General features: G+C 42.6%; 1 protein-coding gene across 1 annotated transcript in view; it reads right to left on the bottom strand.

Annotated features, from left to right (window-relative positions):
• Nucleotides 1–25,960, bottom strand: part of USP11 (ubiquitin specific peptidase 11) — a 3,313,221-nt gene that overhangs the window by 368,046 nt on the left and 2,919,215 nt on the right. The window contains exon 22 of the mRNA XM_044080280.1: nt 19,327–19,442. Within this exon, the coding sequence (XP_043936215.1) occupies nt 19,327–19,442 (116 nt within the window). The remainder of the gene's footprint in view (nt 1–19,326; nt 19,443–25,960) is intronic.

The following is a 25,960-nucleotide window of genomic DNA, read 5'->3' as shown; positions in this document are numbered from 1 at the left end:
GTCAGGCTCTCCTTCCATGCCCGCGTGGTAATGAGATCCACTAATGGATCTGCAGGAAGGGACACCCAGGATGCAGATGGGCCCATACCAAAGGCCTCCAGGAATACTGACTCGTCCGTAGAGGGTTTTGGGGCTGACCAACCTCCCCTCTGGTGGAGGATTTCCATGTCTCCAAAGGAGACATCCTTGGGAGGTGTCCAAACAAAAAGAATACGAACGATTCAGGGTAAAAACAAGGTGCATAAAACAGATGCGTAAAATAAAATAAAATGCTCCAAGTTAACACACAAACATACGTTTATTCAAACCAAAAATAGAAAAATAAAAATGGTTAGCACTTTCACAACTACACTAGTTGCTTCATCAGATACAGTAGTTTAACATAATAAAGCTTATATAGAAGATGCAACAAAGTCAGCTGACAGTCCAATAGTCACATGTTCCAATGCTTATAAATGTGTAACAATAAATATATGTAAATGTAAATATGCATAAAAACAAAGAAATATGCATTAATATACTAATAAATGATTAAAACATTGCTATAAATATAAAAGGTCGCCGGATCCAATGAAGAAACTGGTAGCAGGCCCTTAGCTACCAGCTTTGCCTTCCTCTCTTTCAACGCCCTAGGGTTGAACTCTGCACACACACACTACACGGCAAAGATAGGTGGGGAACACCCAGACAAATAAAACACAGAGTGTGGCCATCAGCCAGTGAAAGCTTGTGGCCACACACTGTGCATTTGTTAAAAGTTGGTTTTGGCTGCTCAGCCATCACCACACACCACAGCCAAAACTAAACCAACAAACACATACACACAAGGGATGGTTAAGGCCTACACTACCTCACAAATTCCTAAGTTTTTAAACTACCTTTTTTTTTTTTTGACAGAAAACTGACGAACGACGAAGGGGAGGAAAGGGATGACTAAAAAACAACTACACTCACATACTAAATATATACCAAAAAGTACCACTTATTACACCCAACTTGGTGCTATACCGACCACGATGTGTACGCATGAAGTGGCAAGTGAGATCTGGGGGAAGGTAGGAGATGTGAGGGATTATGGCTAAGGGGAGGAGCTTGGAGCAGATGCTTGAAAAATGTTGCTGGCTCGGATCCGATATGGATTCAAATACCCACAGGTTGCAGATAAACAAAGTTAACTACTTCAGATCACTTGTTTCCATAATAAATCTCCAGGCTGTTCTTAAAAATATCTAAACTAGTACTTGCTTTAATGTAATTTGGTAGTCTGTTCCAAGAATCAGCTACTCTGTCATAGAACCAATTGGTACATTTCTCATTCCTATAGAATCTTCTACATAGGTTATCTGATGAATCTCTAGTACTTTTTGATAACTCCAAACATTCCCCGAGGTGGTTGTCCCTAAAAGCCCTATATACGTGAACAGAATCTCCTCTTAAATATATGTAAGAGACACTGTACAAGTTCAGATATTTTAGTCTTTCTTAACTTAGATTTTCACATCCATGGATGCCCTTGGTATATTTCCGCTGTACTCTTTCCAGTTTATTCATGCTTGTTTTCATATAGGGTTTCCATATTGTTATTCCATACTCAAGTTTGGGTCTAATGTAACTTACATACAATGACTTCATTATGTTTGATTTCCTAGACTTCATAAATCTTTTTATACAATCTATAGTTTTACAACTATCATTAGCCAATTGGTTGATATGTATAGTTTTTTTATGTATTTATCAACATATTATTCTCCTGTGCAGAAATGGTCAATTTAGTCAAATTATTTTGCAGACATGCCTCATCTGTAACACTTGTAATCAGTTTACCCAATTTCAGGTCATCAGCATATAGACAGTAGAACACCTCAGATGAAAAATTAAGGTCTGAAAGATGCAACCTAAACAAGCAAGGGCCTAGGATAGAGCCCTGTGGGACACCTTGACTATAACCAAGGATTTCACCTGTCCAGTTGGTGTGTGATACTTGCCATGTCCTATTTGTAACCCATGCAGCTATCCATCTTATCAACAGTACATCAATACCTAGTTGTACTAATTTATTGATCAGTGTTTTGTGTATGACCCTGTCAAATGCTGAAGTTAAATCTATATAAATCAAATCACAGCACAATTTTTCATTCATAGCTATTATATTGTTATAGAACATCATGTTACAGGTGGTAATAGATCTATTTTCAACATATGCATGCTGATGTATACTTTCAAGTCCCAACCTATCCAGTTCTGACAATAACTTATCCAGTATTACCTTCTCCATTATTTTTCCACAACATGAAAGTAGACTTAAGTGTCTGTATGATTCTGGGTTTGTCCTACTCCCCTTTCCCTTAAAGACAGTTTTAAATAAGTGCAGGTCTCCAATCTTGAGGAATTTCCCCATATTTATATGACCTAATGAATAATAGATATAATGGTAGTGTAAGTTCTTGCTGAAGTGTTCTCAGGTCATTGTTACTTTTCCTTGTTGATACGATTCGGCGAGGTGCAGCACGAAGTCTGTGGTATAAAGCAGTAGATGCCTGTAGGGGGCAGTGAGGAGGCAGTTGTTTAGGTATGGAAACACTCACTATCCGCGTAGCCTCAAGTGAGCTGTTACCACTGCCATGCATTTGGTGAACACCCTGGGGGCTGCGGTGAGACCAAAGGGCAGTGCTCAGAATTGGTAATGACCGACTCCCAAGCTGGAAGTGGAAATATATTATGGAGTGTTTGTCCATCTTTATGTGGTAATACGCATCCTGAAGGTCTAGAGAGCACATCCAATCGTTCTTCTCCAGAAAGAGAAGGATAGACTGAACTGTGACCATCTGGAATTTCATCTGTCGAACAACCTGTTCAGCAGGCTGAGATCTAGAAATGGTCTCAGTCCCCTGTTGTTTTTGGCACTACAGAATCTCGAGTAAAATCTGGATCCTATTTGGTCTGGTGGGACTTCCTGGGTGACTTTTTTTGTAGCAGCTTTTGAATTTCTATTGCTGCTATATCCACCTGACTGGGTGGGACATTGGGGATTTGGTTCTGAGATTTTGGTAAAAGACTGAAGGGAATCTCGTAATCTTGGCGACAATTCTCTGAACCCAAGTGCCTGAGGTTATCATGAGCCAGGCTGTTTGGTGCAGTGAAAATCTTCCCCCAACTGCTTCTAGAGGTAAGCAATCAGGCCTCCATTCAGGAGAGCTGGTAGGGTTGTTTGGAAAAGGAATCTCTGGACCTCTGATTATGTGGACCCCCCCCCCGCCACAGGAAGGGAGTCTATTAGAGTTCCCCCCTCTGGCTCAGGGGGAGCACGCACCTTGTGCGTCTTGAAAAGGCCCTAGAATAGGATCATTGAGGAGTAGAAAAATGAATGCCCACAACAGAAAGGGCCTTTACATCTTTTTCACGTCTGGCTACTACCTCTCTAACTTTATGACCAAATAAAGAGGAACCGTCAACAGGAGCATTGATGAAGGAAGACTTGAAAGGCTCTGCGAAGTCAGACAAGTGCATCCAGGCATTTTGCCTTATGGCAACGCCTGTACCCTCTGACCTAGATGTGCCTTCGGCTACATGAGCAATGAGCCGCATGGACGAGTTTGAGAGAGACTTCAGGGTGGCAAGTTGAGAGGCAACTTCATCCGGAAATCCTGTCAGACACAGCTCCAGCAAGGGTGTCTGAAAGCTCAGTTATCAGATCCCTTTGGAGTTTAGTGAAATGTGCCATGAAAGTCAAGGACCTAAAAGCGAAGTCGGTGACGCAAAGACCTGCTTCCCAAACCTGTCCATCATCTGAAACTCTCGTTTGGGAGGACGGACAGTAGGACTCTCCTCGGCGAGTTCTTTTTTGGTGGCCGCTGCCACCACCATGGCATCTACTGTTAACCCTTTCCCAAATGTAGTTGGTCTTCTGGGGCTGACCAAGTTTTATCTGGGGAATAGGGTCTACAGAATCAGGAGCCTTCCACGCCCGCTGAACGATCAGCTTAATTTGATCATCAGTGGGTGGGGTTGGATGAGGACTGAACCGCTGATGCCGAAGGTATTTTCTCAGTCACTTTAGGAACTTAAGCCTTCGATTCCACAGACACAGATGAAACAGTCAGTTTGTGCGATTTTAAGTCTTGTGCTGATGGTGAGGTCGGGCACAGACTAGCTTCTCTTTTTAGAGTCGGGTTTAGACACTTTAGAAGTCTCTGGCTTAGAGTGCGCTTCTTCGAAGGAGGATTTCAACAATCATTTCAAGATAAGCTTGCTGTGTTGTTCTGCCAGAGTACGGGAACTGAATCCCTGGCAGATCTTACATCCAGAATCTAGGTGAGGTGCACCCGAACAGTATACACAGGAAAGATGCTCATCTGAATTGGGCATCTTTCTACCACAGTCTTGACAATGTTTAAATCCTGTTGTACCTCTTTGCTTAGCTGCCATTTCAAACCACACACATGCAGAAAACCAGTGAAAAAGATTTAAATGTAAAAGTCTACCAACAATGGTATTCAGAACTACCTAAAAGGTAAGGAAAGTGAAAAAGAAAATACTAATGATGGTATCCAAGAGTTACCAATGGTAAAAGGGGGAATAGGGGGAAGGAAGTTACCAATGAGGGTAACGAGAAATACCATTAGGTACAAAGGGTGGATAGATTAATATAAAAAAACACGCACACACTCAAGGGAATAGAACAGAAGTATCTAATATTTTAAATGACAAAGTTTTTAAGCAAAAATAGTCAGAGAAACTATAACTAAAGCACTCAGCTGAGAGTATCGGCTGACATGTCTTATTTTCAGAGAGGCAAACGAGATCGGAGGTAATGGGGAGAAGGGCACTGTGGGTAGAGAGCCTTAGCTCGAGAGTTTTTGATTGGTGCGAGCTGTTTAATGGCAGAGTTGGTTCTGAAAGGTCGGAACAGAGTCCCATCTGTCAAGAATGAATGAAGATTGACAACATCAGATTATAAATTATTTACAGGGGCTAACAATGATTCATGTATTGCAGAATAAGGGGAATCTCACAGAATGGGGAATCTCACAGAATAAAGAGAGCAACTGCAGCGTCCTAAAGGTGGAAATAAGGTAGTATTTTGGATATGTATGACTTTAGAAAGGCTGCTGTTAAGCAATTATTTTTTGATATCTCCAAACCACAACTTTTTGTAGCACAATGGACTTGTGCAACAGACAGTATAAAGGGTTGCTGCCAAACTTAGAAAACCTATAACAAAAAAATAAACAACAACCAGAGATCCTATACAGATCCAGCCATCCATACTCAACCCCTTTTTCCCATTTTGCACATGGGGTCGGGGTGTCACGTCAACAGTGACAATCATCTTGAGCCAAGGTTTACACCACTGGGTGGCTAGCCCTGCCACTGTACTTCATTTGTACCACTCACTCAGACATTAGAGATGTTTTAGAAATTTCATGAAAATCTGTATAAAGCAGAAGAATATGGACACCAGGAAAACACACAAATGGAAATACTTATGAAAGACTTAATTATGCCAAGGTTAGAGGATAAGGAAGCTCAACAAGTAATAGTTAAGATGGAAGACATGAGATTAAAATGGTGATGTATATATAACCAATCAACAAGAAGTCTGCAGGAACAAATGGTATTCTTATGGAAGTTTCAAAGTTAGGAGGGAAGAAAACAATAAAGATCTGGAAGGCTTTTTTAACAGTATTTTAAAAAAAGCAGAAGGAAAACTCAGCATCTTGAAAGATAGCCGAGGTGGCTGTATTACCCAAAGAGGTTAAAGACCCTTCAGACCCAGCTTTAAACAGATCCATTTCAATTTTAAACAATGACTATGAAGTGTTTATCTCTGTTGCTAGCTAAGAGATTGGCAAAGGTGCTGCCAAACTGCTAGATGTTTGCAGAGGGGAGGCAACCATTTGACATTAATAGAACAATTATCCATAGGGAAACACTGTAAGAAAATACCACTATTGTTGGTGAGTCCTGATGCAGAGAAAATATTAGGGAAACACAGGAGGCTATATGAAGGGTTGGAAGCTAGAAATAAGGTGGGAGGGCTCCTCTCCAGCAAATTGTGTTGTAACAGAAGAACCAGGCCGTGGTGTCCTCTTAGCCTGTGATATTTGCTTTATATTTAGAGCCAGACAGAGACTCACAAATTCAAGGAAATAACTGGTACGCTATTCAAGAAACATTAGCTTTATTTGAAAATAATATTTTGTACTTGATAAATACAGAAAAAGGACATTTTGATGTTGTGGAATACTTTGAAACAGTTTCAAGTTTTCCTGGGATTTAAAATTAATTAGGATTAAGCAAAGGCTATAGCAATAAAAGTACAGTTTTGTACCTACCATAAATGTAGATGTTCGAAGATCCACATTGCTGCAGTCCTTACACTTGGGTAGTCCGCTGTCCTCGGTCGGCCCGAATATCAAAGTATAAGGCTGACGTCGGTCAAGGCGCATTTGACTGACATCAGGACGTCAGGGTACAAATGCGCATAACCGACATCATATCCTCAGTCTTTTCTTGCCCCAGATGTCAGAAGACCCTAAAAATAAAGGTCAAAACCAAAAGACAGCAAACAAACAACCAACCACCCTTGCACTAATTATATGTACAATATATACAATATACACAATATTTACAACCCAACCCACACAACCACCTCTAACTACAGAGGGGAAGGAGGGAGGGTAAATTGGACTGCAGCAATGTGGATCTTCGAACATCTACATTTATGGTAGGTACAAAACTGTACTATGTTCTTCATCTCACATTGCTGCAGTCCTTACACTTGGGTAGAATCCCAAAGCAGAGGTAAGGGAGGATGGCCAAACTACAAGGAAGCAGGAGCTGCCAAAATGCCCTGCAAAACAGCAGTGGCAAACCCAGCCCTGGATTTAGAGTAAAGTGGTAGGTGATAATGCCTAGAGAAAGTATGCACTGAACTCCAAGTAGCTGCCTCCAAAATATCCTTGGTTGCCACTCCCCTCAAAAAGGCTGTCGAAGTGGCAGTAGCCCTAGTGGAATGAGGCCTAATCCCAGCTGGAATCTCCTTGCCATGATGGGAATAACAGAAAGCAATGCAAAACCCAATCCACTTAGAAATAGTTTGTTTTGACACAGGCTTGCCCTGAGAACTCAAAGCAAAAGAAACAAACAACTGCTGAGACTGCCTGAACCCTTTAGTTCTGTCCAAATAATATCGCAACTGCCTGTGTACATCTAAAGTGTGCAAAATCTTTTCCCCTTTATTTTGGGGATTTGCATAAAAGTAGGCAAATGAATAGTTTGGTTTAAAGCCACACTAGAAACCACCTTAGGCATAAAGGAAGGATTAGTACGTAAAGATACCCTATCCTTATGGAAAATCAAGAAAGGCTCAACCGCCATAAGGGCCTGTAATTCAGAAATCCCTTCTTGCAGAGGTAATGGCCAACAAAAAGGCAGTCTTCCATGATAAATATTTCAACTCAGAAGTAGCTGCAGGCTCAAAAGGTTGTAGAGTGAGTTTCTCCAACACAAAATTGAGATCCCAAGCAGGAGTAGGAGCTCTACGTGGGGGTCTTATATTCTTTGCCCCTCTAAGAAATTGCTTGAACAAAGGATGAGAAAACAATGGAGGGTCACATTCATAGTGAGCTGAAATTGCTGCAGCATGAACCTTAATAGAAGAGAAGGACAAACCTTTGTCCAGTAACTCAGTAAGATATTGAAGAGCCACACTTAAATTAGGCTCAGAAACATCAAAATCCTTCGCTGCACTCCAAAATAAAAATCTCTTCCATTTATCTGCGTACACTTTCCTTGTACTAGGCCTTCTAGCTTCCAAAATCACATTCAAAACTTGTTGTGGAAGTTGAGACCCTCTATGGTTCAAAACAGAATATGCCAGGCTGTTAGGTGAAGAGAGTGAAGTTTGACATTGAGCAAATGGCTGTCCTCCTGTGACAACAGGTGTGGAATCGAAGGCAAAGGCCATGGAGGCTTCCATACCAGACTTCTCAGTAATGGGTACCAGTGCTGTCGAGGCCAATCTGGAGCTATTAAAATCATCCTTGGCTTGTCCTGTCTGACCTTTAGAAGTACCTTTGAGAGGAGAGGCAGAGGTGGAAAGGCATACACATGAAGATTGCTCCAATTGAAAGAAAGAGCATCCACTTTCCAAGCTATGGGATGAAACCTTTTTGTGCAAAACTTTGGCAGCTGATGGTTTAGTGGAGAAGCGAACAGATCTATGTCTGGAGTTCCCCATGACACTGTCAATTTCTGAAATACATGAGGATCCAATTTCCACTCGTGGGGATCCATAATTGTCTGCTCAACACATCTGCTAAGGAGTTCTGTGCTCCTGGCAGAAACCTTGCCTGAAGATTGAGCTGTAAACTGAGAGCAGTCTCCCACAAAATCATTGCTTGCCTGCATAGAGGATAAGAATGTGTTCCCCCTTGCTTGTTGATGTACCACATGACAGTTGTGTTGTCTGTTAGAATCAACACCTGCCCTGGAAGAAGTAAATCCTTGAAAGCTATTAATGCAAACTGGACTGCTAACATCTCCTTCAGATTGATATGTAGATGTTGTAGTCTGGCAGGCCACTTGTCTTGTATCCACTTTCCATTTAGATGAGCTCCCAAGCTTTGTCTGAGGCATCTGTCGTTAAAATCTGACTCGCCTCTGGCCGGGTCACAGAGAGTCCCTTGTTTAGGTGACATTCCTGAGCCCACCACAAAAATTCCTTTTGAATGCAAGGTATTATTCGAATGACAGTGTCCAGATCCTGGCAGTGCTGTGTCCATACATTTTTGAGATACCATTGCAGCTTCCTCATATGCAGTTTGGCATTGGGAAGCACCAGAATACAAGATGCCATGAACCCTAAGGTTTGAAGGACTGTCCTTGCAGTCAGCCCGGACTGATGAGATAGTTGATGGAAGTAAAGGGAAAGATTCTTTTGTTTGTCCAGGGTTAAAAAGGCCATCTGGGATGCTGTATTCAGTCTTACACCCAGAAAGCACATGTCCTGAGAGGGTACTAGACTGGACTTTATTTCGTTCACAGAATACCCCAGGCATCTTAGCACTGCTATCACATATTCCAAATGATGAAGAAGCTCTTCCCTTCCTTGAGCCAGAATCAGGCAGTCGTCCAAATAAGGATAGATCTGTATTCCTTTTAGCCTGAAGAAAGCTATCACTGGAGCCAGAACTTTTGTGAACACTCTGGGTGCAGTAGATAAGCCAAAGGGCAATGCAGAGAACTGATAGTGAGAAGTCCCAGCTCGAAAACGCAGATACTTCCTGCAACTTAGTCTGATAGGAACATGAAGGTAAGCCTCCTTGAGATCCAAAGTTACCATCCAATGATCTTTGCCCAGCAGAGGTAAAAGCTGTTGTAACGTCAACATTTTGAACTTGGGAATGTCCAGATAAGTGTTGAGGATAGATAAATCCAAAATTGGTCTCCACGTGTTCCCCTTCTTTGGTACTAGGAACAGGCGAGAATAAAATCCTAGGCCCACTTCTGGCATAGGGACCGGCTGTATGGCCCCTAGTTGAAGTAACAGAGAAATTTGCTTGCGAGCCTCTATTCTTTGTTGAGGAGGAACGTCTGGCATGCCTCTGAAAGGAGGCAAGGTATGGAAATAAAACCTGTAACCTTGGTGTATGATATCCAATACCCATTTGTCTTGGGTAATTAAACTCCAATTTTCTTTGAAAAGTGCCAACCTTCCTCCCAAAGGTGCTGCCAGACGAGAAGGCTCTGGCAGCTGAAAAGGTAGGTCATTGGGTCTGTTTACGAAAGGACTGACCCCTGCCCTCACCAGAAGATTGTGCAGGAGAACTCCCTGTTCTAGGCCTGAAAGAGCCCTGAGCTCTGCCCCTACCACGTCTAGATCTGCCCCTAGACTGGGAATCATAAGAAGGATACATCCACCCTTTAGCAGGCCAATTTCTACTAAACTTTGGAGGCTGAACCTGCAAAAAATCTTTAACAGTCTGCATAGACTTAGCCTTGTCTTCCATTTTCTTTAAAACTGCCTCAACAGGAGAACCAAACAACACATCAGATTGTAAAGGAGCATCTAAAATCCTTGTTTTAACATGGTCAGATAAATTTTGATCCCTCAGCCAGGCGTGCCTGCGAAGAACTGACCCAGTGGCAGCCACCCTAGACGAGGCCTGTACAGCATCAAAACCACATTGCAAAGAATGCTTACCCACCTGTTCAGAAACATGTACCAAATCTTGTAACTCTTTACAATCAATACCTTCCGCCAGAGCATCAACCTTAGACTTCAACTGCGAAAGGAGATAGTTTTGGTATTTTAACATGTGAAACTGGCAATTCAAAGCCCTCATAGCCAGAGTGGAAGAAGTATAAACTTTCTTTCCCCATCTATCCAAGGCCCTGGCTTCTTTATCTGCAGGAACCGGATTCTTGACAACAGAAGCCTTAACACCTTTAGGCCCCTGGCTAACAGTTTCTGGGTCTGCCCTAGGACTCTTAAAAAGATACTTATGAACTTCAGGCACCCTGTAATACCTATCTGGTTTAACAGGAGCAGGAGGCAAAGAATCAGGATTAAGAGAAGCTTCTGTAAAACCATCTTCCACTACATCCAAAACAGGAGGTATAGCCAAAGGCCTATGCTGGGGTAAAAACAAAAATTCCCTAAGCCTTTTCCTGGAATCAGAGAAGTCCTGACCTTCCCACTTAAAATGCTCCCTCATGGAATGAAGAGTTTCTGAAAAAGAAAAATCCTCAGGAGGAGAAGCAGAAGGAGTAGAATCATCCACATCAGAATCAGAATAAGGAGAGTACTCCTGCAAGTCTTCAGCCGAAGACTCTGAAACATCTGAAGCCTGCTCAAAATTCCCTAGCTCAGGCTCCACCCTAGGTCTCTTATCAGGAGAGGGCAAAGAACCCCTAATCAAAGAAATCAAATCTTCTGCCATTTTAAGCATATGCTTCTTGGGCACATTTCCAGAAGAACTAGGGGTGACACCAGCTGAAGCTAAACCTGGCCTGCCTCTAGGAGAAGCCTTGGAAACAGAAGGAGAAGGCCTATCCACCCTAGGCAGGGAGGGGAGTATAGTAACCTGAGAAGCCCCATCACCCTGACCTGCCTCCTGAGAGGCCACATCCTGCAACAACAAGGTCTCTCCCTGGGATCCCAAAGAAACCTCCGGTGGAACCACCGGCTCCACCGACACCTCTAAAGAACCGGCGTCCGATACGGACGGTTCTTCTAGCCTAGGCTTAACTGCTTTGTCCTTGCGCTTCTTCGAAGAAGCGGGCGGAGCATCCGACGGCATTTTATAATTGCACCGCTTCCCGAAGACTAACCTGGCACAATCTAATCTCCTCTTTATAGTGCGCTTATTGAATCTAGCACAAGAGCGACACCCAACAACGTCGTGCTCAGGCCCTAAACAAGGAATACACAAAGTATGATAATCTCTATGCGGTATCTGTTTCCCACAAGAAATGCAGTTATTCACTTTTTCTGACATCCGTTTAACCACTGAGGCAAGAAAAAAACAAAATATTCCCCAACGGGGTACTTAGCCTACTTTGACTCGGACTGAAACTCCGGAATCGAAAAATTTCAGAACGCCAACCGGCACTTGCAATACTGCTTCTGCATCAGACCATGCGGCAAAAAAGACTGAGGATATGACGTCGGTCATGCGCATTTGTACCCTGACGTCCTGATGTCAGTCAAATGCGCCTTGACCGACGTCAGCCTTATACTTTGATATTCGGGCCGACCGAGGACAGCGGACTACCCAAGTGTAAGGACTGCAGCAATGTGAGATGAAGAACATCTATGTACCCACACATGAAATGGTTCAGCAATACCCATTTATGAATGAACAACTGGCAGATCTTAAAATTTCTATATTTGTGTTCAGCCCTGATAACACAAACACTGGGAGTGGAAGTCTTTATAAGGCCACTCAACTTAGATTAATGTATCTGATTCAGGACAAAAAATATATGCCCCAAATGGAAGCAAGACTGGTACAGCCCCTGAAACTGTAACAGGATTGCATGTAGGCATTTGGGTGGGACTAGGAGAATATAAACAGCATTATATAAAGCCTTATACACAAAGATGTCAAGCAAACATTTATATATATTAGACCCTGGACACAGAACACCACCAAGAAGTTATACAACATATGTTAACAAGAAAAAAGCAGAAGAAAATGTAATTTGCATTTGCAGAAGAAAGAACAAGCAACCAAGAATTTGAAAGCAAATGAGAACATGGAATAAGGAAAAGGAGATTAGAACTTTGAAAAATAGACCACTACCACCAAGTTTTACTATGTATAGCAGCAGCAAAAACACAAGTGCATCCACCACGGAAATGGCAATGAAAGTACTCACAAAGTCCAAATAATGCAACCAGTCCAGATAAGGCGAAAAATACGAAACTTCTTCTTTATTCCATGAATAAAACCAAAAGGAATGAGTGCTTTCGCGTAGCAATAGTACGCTTCATCAGATTCTATTACAAGCTCTGTTATTTCAGTTTATATAGCTATACATTGTACTTGATTGATGTAATTAAACAATTAACCAACCATTAAATAACTTAGTTTAAAGCGATATCTTTCTTTTGTTAAAAAGCCATTCAGTTCTGTTTTACTATGTATAGTAATAAGAGATACAGGAGAAAATGTAATGAGCATCTGGAGAAGAAAGAACAAAAAAATGATAATTAGGGAGCAGATGATAAAAAAGGGATGAAATAATAAAATGGGAGGAAGTTAGACAAACTTTTGGGTTACTGAACTCAGATCAACCTGCATATACAGGGCTAACGTTAGAATTCAAGGACAATACGCAGAGTCTGGACAGTAATTTTGTTAACCTACAAATAGATTTTTGAATTGGTGACAGAAGGGTAATGGCAGACTAAAAAGAGCAATAAAGTACAATGTATAAAGGAATATATTTCAGAAGACAAAACAAAAGTAAAACAGCATGGAGTGAATGATTAAGTAAACATATTACAGATTGTCAGAAGGAAATGTGCCTTAATCTAAACATGCAACCAAAGTGAGAAAATTTAGAATTTTTGCATGGCAACGTTTGCTCGAATATTTATGTATGCCTACAAGCCTTGGAAAAAATGTTACACTGACGAGAGGCATATGCTGGAGATATGAAGGTTCAGAAAGAGGTTCTTGGGAGCATGTATTTTGTGAATGAACTGAGTCGCTTCAGTGCAAAAACGACTCAAACAATATGCGAAGTCTTGTACTTGGAAGATAGTTTAACCTCAGTATAAAGATGTCTTTCATTGAATTGATTTAAAACATGTACTAAAGGGACACAACTGCTACCTTTAGTGTAAATAGTGGCTAAGAAAGCTGTTAAATAGAAAACCAAACACAAACCATCAATGTAAGAGGTGAAAGATTATTACAGAGATTAAAAATATGCAACTGACAACTGTTGGAGATCAGAAACAGAATTACATAAGTAAAAATGGGCCGCATGCGAGTCTGTACTGGAAATTGAGCTTGAAGAGTACAATCATGTGGGATCAACATACCTAGGATGCATCTATTTAGTAAAGTAGAATGCAGTACAGGGTGTGAAGTTACTGGTCCAGTTAAGATTTGTAATGCAGTGAAAATAAAACAAGCTGTCAGTAGTTAATTCCTGATCTCACATTATGCTGTAAATAGTTAATCTGTATGTTTTAACTGTTTTTCTTTATGGAGCAATGTTAAATCAATCTTTGTCCGGACAGGGAGGCAAAAAGATTGCAGCAAGGGTGGCCCCAGCAGTTGCAGATGAGTTGCGCTATGCAGGATTGATAAACCACTCCCGAGGCATTAGGACAGAGCTGCTAAGCCTGTTCACTAGACAGCTGTCTTTCCCCAGAATGTGAGAAAGCAACCCATTACCACTCTCCTGTGACTTCTTTGTGACAGGGGTAAGATTTAATTCATCCTTGTTTGTTGATGTACCATATTACTGACCGACATGGTGTCTGACTGTATGGAGATCAACCCAGAAAAAAAAACAGTAGTCCTGAAAGGCCTGCAGTGTTAGGAGGACTGCCCTCATCTCAAGGATATTAATGTTAAGATTGGTCTCCAAATCTGTCCATGACCCTTAGACCATTTGTCCCTTGTACAGAGAAGAGGCATAGAACAGTTGTGCAAAATCTTACAATAATCATAGATGCCTTTCTCTTCCATTTTGCAGTACTCATAACATGAGAGATTTTCTGCCTAGGCGAACCAAATGTCTCGCCAGTAGACAAATACTTTTACCACTGAAAGGTATGTGGGATGTCGCACGAAGGCAGCAGGGAGAATAGGCCATAAAAGTGATGTCTGCACGTACCATCCTCAGAAATGAATTCCCCAGTCAGAACACCAGTCCAAGGATAAAAAGGAGAGGCAAACTATCATCCAGAGAAATACAAGATCAAGGAGGAAGGAAGGTGGGAGAGAATACTGCAATATGGAAGAGAAGGACATCTATGGTCATGACAAGATTTTACACAATTATTCTATGTCCTATTCCCATGTTGCAGTATTCATAACATGAAGGAGAGTACCGAAGCTCATGAAAGGGAAAGGAAGGATGAAACCGAGGAGCTCTCCATAAAACCATGCAAACCATGCAGGATTGCCCTGGCAAACCCTGCTCTGGATCTGGAGATGCCATCCAGCTTGTAATGTTTGGTAAAGATGTGGACAGAAGACAATGTAGCTGCCTCCAAAATGGAAGGAGTGTCCAACTCCTTGAAAAAGGCCCAAGTGAATCAACAGCCTTAGTGGAATGAGCTTTCACTGAGGAAGAAAGTTTTACTATAGAAAATACAGCAGAATGAAATGGCCTTAGAAATTCATGAAGAAATAGTCTGTTTTGACACAGGTTTTCTCTGAAAACAAAAAGTTGCTCTGATTTCCTAAAACACTTGTTTTTTTCCAGGTAAAATCTGAACCGTCTATCACATTCAAAGTATGTAATACCCTTTCACTGGAATTTTGAGGTGAGGGAAAGAAGGTAGGTAAATTAATAGACTGGTTAAGGGACAAATCATTAACTACCATGGGCATGAAAGAGGGGTTAGTACGCAGAGAGACCCTATCCTTGTGAAAAATGAGGAAAGGTTGAGATACCATTAAAGCTTGGCATTCAGAGACTCTCACCAGCAGCACAGTCTTCCAAGTGCAATGCTTTAAGGAAGCTGTGAAGCATGCTCAAAGGGGGCTTGGGTGAGTTTTTTTCAGTACAAAATTCAAATCCCAGGGTGAAGGAACAACTTTCCTAGGAGGTCTGATATGAAGGATGCATTTAAGAAAAAGCTTAACTTCTAGCCTAAAGGCTAAGGGAGGGGAAAGAGGCAGACATGCAGAAATAGCAGACAAGTAGGCTTTTACAGAAGAATATGGCAATCCGGCCTTAAGCAGCTCACACAAGTAAGACAAAACTAGAGAGATATCCACTGAAAATGGATCTAGCAGTTTCTTTAGACACCAGATAGAAAATCTCTTCCATTTGGACAAGTAGGATTTCCTAATATTAGGTTTCCTGGCCTCCTGAAGGACTAGAAGCACATCCTCAGACAAAAGGTGTCAAACGGATCAAAAGCGTATCACCCCTATGAGTTAGGTTCAGGATTGTTAAGTGTGAGTGAGTAAGTGATCCCTTACCTTGTGTGAGAAGGTCTATGCTATGAGGTAACTTATGATGACTGCCCCTTTGCTAAATGCAGAAGAGGGCACCAATGCTGTCTTGGCCAAAAGGAGGTCACCAACAAGATTTTTGGTTTGTCCTGCTGGATCTTCAGCAGGACTTTCTGAATAAGTGGGAAGGGGAAGGTGTAAAGAAACATCCCCTTCCAAGATATCGAAAGGGCTTCCACTTTCCATACCAGAGGGCCTGGTACTCTGGCACAAAACTGTGGAAGTTGTCTTTTCAGAGGGGAGGCAAAACAATCTGTTTGAGGTGTACCCCATTGGTGGAGAATGTCCAGAAACACATCCATGTGGAGTATCCATTCATGGGATTGAGTGATGGACCTACTTAGTGTGTCTGCCACAATATTTTGAGTGGAAGGAAAGTAAATTGCTTGTAAGATAAAAGTAAAATCAAAGCCCTCATTTCTTTGATGTTTGTGTGTTCCTTCCTTATGGGGGGGGGGGGGAGACCCGGGACCTTCAGGTTTCCAAGGCTGCTCCCCACCCCAGGTCAGAGGCATCTGTGAACAGCTCATGCCCAGGAAGTAAATGCTGCAAAGGGAGACCTGGGTTCAGTGAAATTTGCTGAATCCACCACTGCAATTCTTTCTTCAGAAAAGGAAGAACAAAATGCAGGGGGTCTGCATGCTGTGACCAGAGAGATTTCAGATACCACTGGAATTTCCTCACGTGGAGTGTGGCTAAGGGGAGCAAGGGAATAATGGATGCCATGAATCCTAGACGTCTGAGAAACTCCCTGGCCGTCAAGGAAGTGAGTGGTACAAGTTGCTGAAAGTAAGCTAGAAGAGACTGCACCTCCTGAAAGGGCTGAAATGCCATCATATGATCTGTCCTTATCCTGCACCCCAAGAAGACCTGGTCCTGAGGAGGAGTGAGGGAGGAGTTCTTGTAACTGACAGTGAACTCCAAGCTTAGAAGCAAGCTGATGGCTGTCTGGAGATTCTCCAGCAGAATTTCTGAAGGAGTTGCTTGAATGTGGCAGGCCGTCCAGGTTAAGAATAAACATGTAATCCTTGAAGTCTGCAAAAGGCAATAACAGGAGCCAAGCATTTTGGGAATACCCTTGGGGCCGTGGAGAGTCTAAAGGGCAAAACACAGAACAAAAATGAGAAGAAGCAACAAAAAAAGTAAGTATTTCCTGAAATGGGGATATGGATCTTTGATGTCCAGAGACACCAGAAAGGCCTGAGGCAGTAGGAGTGGAAACAAGGCTTGGAGGGAGAGCATGCAGAAGGTGGGAACCTGCAGAAAAGGGCTGAGGGGAGACAGGTCTAGGATAGGTCTCCATGGGCCATCCTTCCTGGGAGCTAGAAACATCCTTGAGTAAAAACCTCTTCCTCTTTGCTGGGGAGGGACTTCCTGAATGGTTCCCTGTGAAATCAAGTCCTGAAGTACCTGAGGGAAAAGAGGAAGCTGGTCTTGAGGTGGTTGAGAGATACCCATGAATGGTGGAATAGGACTTCCAGATCATGTAGTATCCATTTTGGATAGAAAAACACACTCCACAAACCACAATAAATTAGCTTTTTATTCCACAGAAACACTCAGGACCACACAAATATTAACGCTGATGATTTCAAATACGTTTTCGTCTACCAAGACCATCAGATAACATCATTCACTTAATGCAAGTTGAAAACGTTGAAGATATACAATATTCACTTCAGTGACACTTGCAGTAACCTCTACAGTCACTTAACAGTTTGTTCCATTTATTTTTCCCCTTTCTTGTTCCTAGTCCAAGTATAATTTGTTGTCCATTTCCGCACTGAATGTGTTACCTGTGTGTATCACAACTCACACATCCGGCTGCCCTTCTGTCACCAGAAATGCAGTCCCAGTCTTCTTAATGTGAAAACCCACATTAGTTAGCTGCAAGTGAAAAGGTGCTAAAACAAATTTAACTAGCTACAAGTCATTTCAAAGGCAGACAAGTCAGGAATGAGGAACACACACACACACACACACACACACACACACACACACACACACACACACTAAGGCAATTTCTAAGTGCATGACCCTTTTTGTTCATTTGTTGCTGGTTTGGAGTTGTATTTCCCCTTTTCTGTTGGTTTTGGTCATTTTTGGATAGATCCATGTGTCTGTAGTAATGTTTGTCCAAGGAGAAAAGGAGAGAGAGAGAGGAGTGCTAGGAAAGAGGAATAGTTGTAGGAATGGGCAGGTAGTCACAGACTCCCTGGTTTATCTGGAAGAGGGGGCTTTTGAGCAGAGGCTTGCTGAGCCCTGGAAGAACCTTGTTTGCATGGCCCTTTTTTGGAAGTGGATGGAGGAGTATGGGACTGTTTCCTCACAAAATGTGTCTTGGAAGGACAATTCCTGTGGTACTTAGGAATTGGGGACACAAAAATATACTTAAGTTCCTTTAACTCCTTCCCCTTTTCTTGAATAGGATTTGAAAAGGGCAGCAGCATTAGCTACAAAGAGGGCAGAATTATCAAGAGGAGCATCCATAAGTTTTGCCTTGATATCACCAGGCAAGGGTTGTAATCTCAACCAAAAATATGTTTTTAGGACTGAGCCAGATACTTCAGCTGCATAACAGCTGCACTTTACTGAATGATGAGTCACTTTGGTAGAGGCTGTCAAGAAGAAGGAAAGTTGAACCTTGACTGCAAAGTCTGGAAGGTCTGACAGCAGCACTGAAGCCTGAGAGAGCAAGGTCAAAATATATTTGGACACATTTGATAATTAATGGCCCTGAAGGTCAGTGTAGATGCAGTGCAGACTTTTTTACCCAGTCTCTCCATAATCTTACTGTCTTTATCAGATGGAAGTAAGAAAGTAGAAGGCAAAAATTTTGAAGGTCTATCTGCAGACACTGAGATAACAGCAGGATCCGCAGGAGGAAATTTAAAAAGAAATTTACTGTCCTCTGGCACCTTGTAAAATCTATCTGGCCTTTTTGGGGCAGGAGGTTGAGAGTCAGGATCCTTAGATGCTGACATGAAGGCATCCAAAAACGCAAGCAACACAGAGGGTATACCAGAAGGTGAAGGCGAGTCTGTAAGAGATCATAGTGCCTGTTCTGTACCTCTGAAACTTGACAGCGGTCCCATTTAAAGAAGTCTCTTATCTTAGAAATGGTTTCTCCAAAAGAGATGTCTTCCTCGGGAGTCAGTACCATTTGACTCTACTTCAGGGGAAGCATAACCCAAAGGAGAAGCTATCCGGGTGGAACAGACAAGAAACTCATCTGAAGAAGAAACTTCCTCTTCAGAAGGCTTCTGCTCCAAATTAGAGCTCCTAGGAATAGAAGTGAGAGAAGTCAGGGGAAGAGAAATAGCAGGGGTAGGTTTCAAAGCCATGAAGGCATTAAGAATGCCCTGAGTAAAGGCCTGCCAGTCTGGAACAGGGTCTTGAGGAACATATCCTATACCGTCACCTATCTTGAACAGTGCCACCCATGAAATGCTAAAACCTGTTCTTCAAAGTTCTGTACAGATAAATCTGGCACTACTGATGTTACTGAAAAAGGTAGGCAGGAAATGCTTAAAGAAATGCAAGTCTGTTTCGTGAATTAGTAGCAAGAACATTTTTGTCATTATATAAAGAAACATTACATAAAACTTACAGTGGCCATCCCGCAGACCTCCATAATGATTGGACACAGCAATAAGGTCATAAACAAATGATTCAGATTTGGCTCCTATTTGTGGCTTTATTATGAATTCTGAGAAGTCAAGATTTCTGAGGAAAAAAAAAGGATAAGTTAAGTAAATGGTCTTCATTTTTTTTTGTTACTATCCAAGACCAGTTGAACACTTACCAATTCCATCTAAAGATTGACAGCTTAAACTAATCACCAGACATGCTGTCCACTCAAGACTTCTAATCAGCAACTGTACTGCAAAGTCACTTTTTTAGCATTACCTGGATTTTTGAGATTTAAAACTTTTACCATCAAGTAAAATAAGGCGAGAAAGGTATGTATCATTAAGACATAGCATTTGGGTCTTCAGATCATACAAAATAAAACAACTAAAAGATGATATGGTGCCATCACAATGACTACTTCAGTAACTGACATGTACAAAGCATACCCTGTGAACATTTACTTCATTATTTATTTTTTTACTTTTTTTTTTTTAAAACAGTAAAAGATACCAAACATTTTATGAAGCAGCATCAAATTACTATACCCCCTATTCCGATAAAAATCCACTACTAGACTGGTGGGGACAATGCACTTTATAGCATGTGACTAGATAAGTCATCTTGGATTGATTTAATAACATTTTTCTTTACCAACTATAAATACACTAAGGTCTTTACAAAGAAGGGGAACCAAACTTGATGGGGCCAGTATGGGGCAATGAGGATAACAGCTGCTCTGTTATAGGCTGACTTCTAAAGAAATTTGATTACCAGAGGAGTGGCAGGATAGGCATAAAGAAAACCTGGAGGGAGGGGGTGTCAAGCATGGGTTCCTATTGCGTTATCGAATTGCACTGTTGTAAGCAGGGAGGCAAGCCCCCTGCACCTCTCACACCCCCCGCTCTTTAAATGTACCAACTCCAAGATCCCACTACAGTGCAGTAAAGGGAAATATTCCCTTTCCGCACTGTAGTGCGATCTCGGATTTGGTATATTTAAAGAGTGGGTGGGAGGGGGGCTAGCCCCCTTGCTTACAACAGTTACTTTCTGTCCATTTTTTTTTTTTGTTCGAAATTATAAAACTTCGAACATACAAGTTCGATCTTGTGGTGATCGAAGTTTTATACTTTCAATCACGTAACAGGAACGGGTCAAGCATACAGAACAGAATCTCTTGGTGACTGTTTGGAGGGAATGGAGCATAAAAACTGCTGTACTTCATGTTGGATGGTGGAAGCAAACAGACCGCAGCAGTGAGTGCACCAGCAATTGAAACCTATGCCTCTATGTCTGGTTTTATGGACCACTCATGAGGAAGAATAATTTTCCTGTTCCAACTCTCCGCTAGAATGCTGGATTATCCTGTGATGTGCGTTATGATCAGAAACCACTTAGATAACACTGCCCATAGCCAAACCCTCATGGCTTCTTGACAGAGTGGATACATTTCTTTCTTGCTTGCTCAAATATCTCACCATTGACATGCTGTTGGTCTAGATGCAATCATACTCTGGGGAGAAGGCCCTGAAAGGCCTGCAATGCTAGGAAGAACACTTTTATTTCAAAGATGTTGATGTGAAGACTGGCCTTGTACTGCCACAAGGTACCATGGACAGTCTTTCCCTCAAAATGGCCCCCCTCCGCACCAGAAGGAAAGTGTCTGTGGTCACCGTGGTGTGGGGGAGAAAAAAGGTCAGTCTGCCACAACCAGAAAAAATTCCAACCATCACCAATTTGGTGGCAATAATCATTTTTAGTGACAATGAAAAGTTCATAGGATGACATAGACAGAGCCACTGAGCTGCTAGACCACAATATCACTCATCTGGAACTTCACTAAAGGTATTACATAAACACAAGACAGCCATGTGCCCAAGGAGATGAAGAACTAAAGCCACAAAAGGTTTGTGAACCTGCAGGATGTGACAGACCTTTAGAGGAAGAAAATTCAGTCTTGATATGTTTGAGCGACCACATCAAAATGGCAACTGACAAATTCCAGTACTTGAACCAGTTCCCAACTGGGCTTCTCATAACTGACGGTTAAACTTAAGGAGAGACGCAGCTGGAGCAAGGAATATCGGGTCTTGATTAGGGATGCCTTAGTGGCTGCAGTCAGCAGCCAATCATCTAGGTAGGGGAAGACTTGGAAACTCTGCAGCCTGAGCCAGGCTGCCACTACTACCAAGCATTTTTGGAACACCTGGTGGGCTGTGGTGAGACCAAAGGGCAGAGCCTGAAATTGGTAATAACCGGTCCCCAGATAAAAGAGCAGAAACAAGCTGGAATACTTCACTATCTTTTATATGATAGTAGTAAGATCCACTGGGCACATCTAGTTGTGCTTCCTCAAAAGAGTTAGAATGGACGGTGCTGTGACCACCTGGAATTTGATCTGTTTGACAAATCAGTTCAACTTACTAAGATCCAGAATGGTCCTGATGACTGAAAAGAATCTAGAATAGACCCCAGAATCCCTGTTTCTCTACTGGGACCCTATTGGACGACTTGGTCAATGAGGAGTTTTTGAATTTCTACTGCTGTGTCCCTTCTCTGTCGGGGTGGACATGTCTGGAAGGGATTTTTAGGAGTATTTGGGAGTGAACAAAAAGGGAAATGTATAACCTCTGGACACCACTCTCAACATCCATGTGTCTGATATTATGGCCTCTCAAGCTTTTGGGTAGACAGCCAAATGACCCCTGACTGCCTCCAGTGTGTGGCAGCTGAGCAGCCCTTCAGGAGTGCTGGAAGAGCCTCACAGAGTAAGCCCCGTGTAAGTCCTGTCATCCACTACTACTGCACCCCCCCCCCATTTTGTGAGGGGGTGGGACTTTGAGTAGGAGTGTCCTGGAAAGCTTTCTGCACTTTACAAAAGAGATGCTTTATAACCTTCTGGTTCCTACAGAAGGACCTCTGAGCAGTACAGAAGTAAACTCCAATGATAGACAGCGCATTTCCTTCTTGCTCACTTCTAGTCAGCATCTCTTTGACCCTTGCGCTAAACAAGGAAGAACTGTCAATAGGAGCTTTGAAGCAATCTTCAAAGTTACATAAACACATCCAAGCATGACGGCGTATTGTGGTACCTGTGTGCAGGACTTCATATCAGCTGTGTCGGACAACAGCCTCATACAGACATTGGATATGGACTCCATTGTTGACAACTGAGCCTCCACAGTCTTCTGAGTTTCTGGAGGATATCTGGGTTTTAATGACCTTTGACACGTCAGTGACTAGGTCTCACTGAAGTCTCATCAAATGGGAAATATAATTCAGTGCACACAAAGCAAATATGGCTGAAGCATACAAGTGTTTTCTTCTCTGTTGGGGGATGGAACACAGAACTATCCTCTGAGGTGTCCTTATCGGGGGCATTCAATCTAGACCCTTGCTCCATTGAGGTCTGTCCTTGGGAGAGGCTGAAATTTTATCTTGTTTTACAAAGACTGATTCGATTATGTTGGGTTTTCTCCAAGCTCTCTGAGACACCAAGTGTACAAAAGCATTCAGTGTGTTGGAAAGCCAGGATGTGGATAGGCCTATGCCAAAGGCTCTCATAAAAAAATGACTCCTCTTGGGAAGAGGCTTCTGTGGTCCACTGCACTGTTTCAACAATTCAAGCAGGTCACCAAAGGAGGGAATGGCATGGGGGATTTGAGAGAAGCTTACCCTTCACTGAAGTTGGTGCCCTTTTTTAATTTCTCCAAGCCTTTTGGGTTTCTAATACCATGACAGTAATGGACCCCATTCCTAAGTCAACGTATGATTAAAGTTCATGAAATTAGTATTGGTTCATTCTTTGATGTTAGCCTAAAGTGCTCTTCGCAGCACCTACAATGTGCCCAGTAATGACTCCTTCTGCAATTCGTACGGTGTTACATGAACTGGTTGTTGTTGTGTCTTTCGGCTTTTCCTGGTTAGGGGTCGTCACAGCGGAACTCCGATCTGCTAATGATTGGCAGTTAATTTTTACGTGCAGAGTTGCCAGCCCTGATGCACAACCTTCAACGAAGGTACGCCCATTCACGCATGTCTCCACGCAGAAGACGATCTAGCTGAGAATCGAACCGGACAGCGTCTTACTGTGAGGCGACAACGCTACCGCAGCACCACGACCGCTCCTATATTACATGAATTGGTAACATATCTAAATAGGACTGTAAATTATTTTTTATAAGACCAGTTGCTCCTACTACTATTGGAACTGCCTGGGTATCTTTCTTCCACATGGCTGTCATTTCTGCCTGCAGATCGAGGTATTTTATGACTTTGTCTCTCTCTGTACGCAAGACACTGTAGTCACTAGGTGTGACGATTTCAATGATCAATGCTACTTCGGTCTTCTTTTCTTGGACCACTATATCTGGTTTTCCAGCATCTATCTTTTGGACTGTTGGTACTGGGTGATCCCAAGTGATTTAAACTTCATCATTTTCTAAGATTCTCTGTGGCTCATCTTTCCAGTGTTTTTCAGCCACTTCGATACCATAATATTTGCACAACCTCCAGTGTAACAATCTCACCACATTATTATGCCTTTCAGTATACAGTCCCTCTACCATTAGAGAGTCGCAACCAGCAATAAGGCGCATGACTGCTTCCAATTCGGTTCCACAAAACCTACATATGTCTGTTTCTCCCACATGTTCAATGGACTTCGTAAACCAGCGTGTATGTAGCCCACTATCTTGGGCTGCCAGTATTAACCTTTCATTTCTTGACGTAAATTCACCTCTCCTTAACCATTCCTGCATTTGTTCTTGATCAACATGAGGCTCTTTCAGAAGTTTTCTATACTTGCAACTATATTTATGTTTTTTCCACATTTCTTGCCTTCTCATCTGGTCCTTCACCTTACATTCTTTCTTTTGTTTTTTAATAGTAACAATACATAATTTCTTTCTTATCCTCAATAGTCCACTCTGTCGTCTTTATGGCTCTTCTTTGGCCAATCAATTTTTGTCGTTTTGTGGACTACTAATTCCTTCTACAACAGGGGGGCCATCCCTCCCCTTGAGCCTTGCCTGGCCCCACTGTAGGATTGTTTCTGTATTTTGAGGATTCTACACTGTCATTTTTTCTAGTCCTGGCACCAGCGCACCTACCAGGACTGGGCACTTTTTTATCCTGGGTCTTGTGCACCCAGCTATCTTTTTTTTACTTTTGATTTACTTCTGTCCATGATATATGCTATATAAATACAGTCTATATATCAGTGTCGCCTTGGTGAGATTTTGTGAAAAACAGGGTCCACCTCGCAAAAGTACTCACCAAGAATTGAGGATGAATTCAATTTCAGCACTACTACGCTCCTTTGCTTGCTGACTTTTCATCTCTCCATCAGGACCCCTGTGAGGGACTCCTCATGAGAATCCACGTGCATCCTCTTACACTTCCTCTTTCCATGCACCTCACTATGAGAAGTGGGAGGAGACACAGAAAAGACTTCCTCTTTCCATGCACTTCACTATGAGGAGAAGTGGGAGGAGACACTGAAAACACAGGGGGGCACTGAATGTAGGAGAATCTCAAGACTCAAAGATGTGGGCTGCCCTGGAAACAACTGATGCAAATCTGTAGGCATAGACAGTTGGAGAGATTGGAATGGATCTGATGCAAATGCCAAAGCTTCCATCTCTAAACTAGGGATGATCCTCTCCTTGATAAAGTCTGAAACCAAAGTCAGACGGCCAGGCTCGGTGCTCCTTAGATCTGAAGAAGTGAGTGAGCCACTGGTTCTGACTCAATCAGCTCCAATGTCAAGATCAAAGATATGCTATTGAGTCAAAGCACCCAGAGGCAGGGACAATTCAGAGACCTGAAAGGTTTACCCCTGACCCTGGGGCACTGGCACTGAATGCTCAGTGCTGGAGTCAAGAACGCTAAGGATCCAGTTAGTGTCTGAAGCAGCCAAGCCATCTGCACCTCTGAGGGGAGGGCAACACAGTCAGACCTGACAATTCCAAAACAGAGGGAAGTGGGGAAAGAAAACCAACACTGGGAAACCTCAGGCCTCAGTGCAGAGGAGGTGGAAATAATGCCTAGCTGCACATGGACTTTAAATGGACCTGAAAAAAAGGATTGAATCAGTTGTTCCAAATATGATGGCTTGAGGCTCCCGAATGACCCAACAGACCTACCTCTTTGTGGTCATCGGATCTGAAGACCAGATCTGAAAGGGTGTCATTTGGACCAGAGGAGGCCAGCCCCTCAGAAAACTCCGCTAGAGCAATACGGCAGAAGGGAGACTGGAATCCGCTTAAAGGCCAACAGCACTGGGGCCGAATCAGCCCCAACTGACCCAAAGGGATCAGAGATGGAGGTGCAGAAGGGTGGCGTACCTTAAGCTCTGTCTGTCCCTCAGTAGATGAGGGAGAGCATTTGCACCCTTCTAGCTCTTTTCCATGGGACCTGGACTCCTTATCCCTTGACCTATCCTTGTCCCACTTCTCTGGTTTCTTACTAGGACAGGGAGAAAAGAAAGAAACAGTAGAGGGGTGAAGATGCCTTTGTCAACAAGTCTGGCCCATTTCTTATTGACTGCTTTAGCATCAAAAGTGGCACAAGCTTGGCATTTCATGTTTAGATGAGCAGTGCCCAAGCAGCAA

The sequence above is a fragment of the Protopterus annectens genome, chromosome 8.part0, assembly GCF_019279795.1.
Source record: "Protopterus annectens isolate FY-2018-M chromosome 8.part0, PAN1.0, whole genome shotgun sequence".
Taxonomy (NCBI): Eukaryota; Metazoa; Chordata; order Ceratodontiformes; family Protopteridae; genus Protopterus; species Protopterus annectens.
This window is presented reverse-complemented; position numbering and strand designations above follow the sequence as displayed.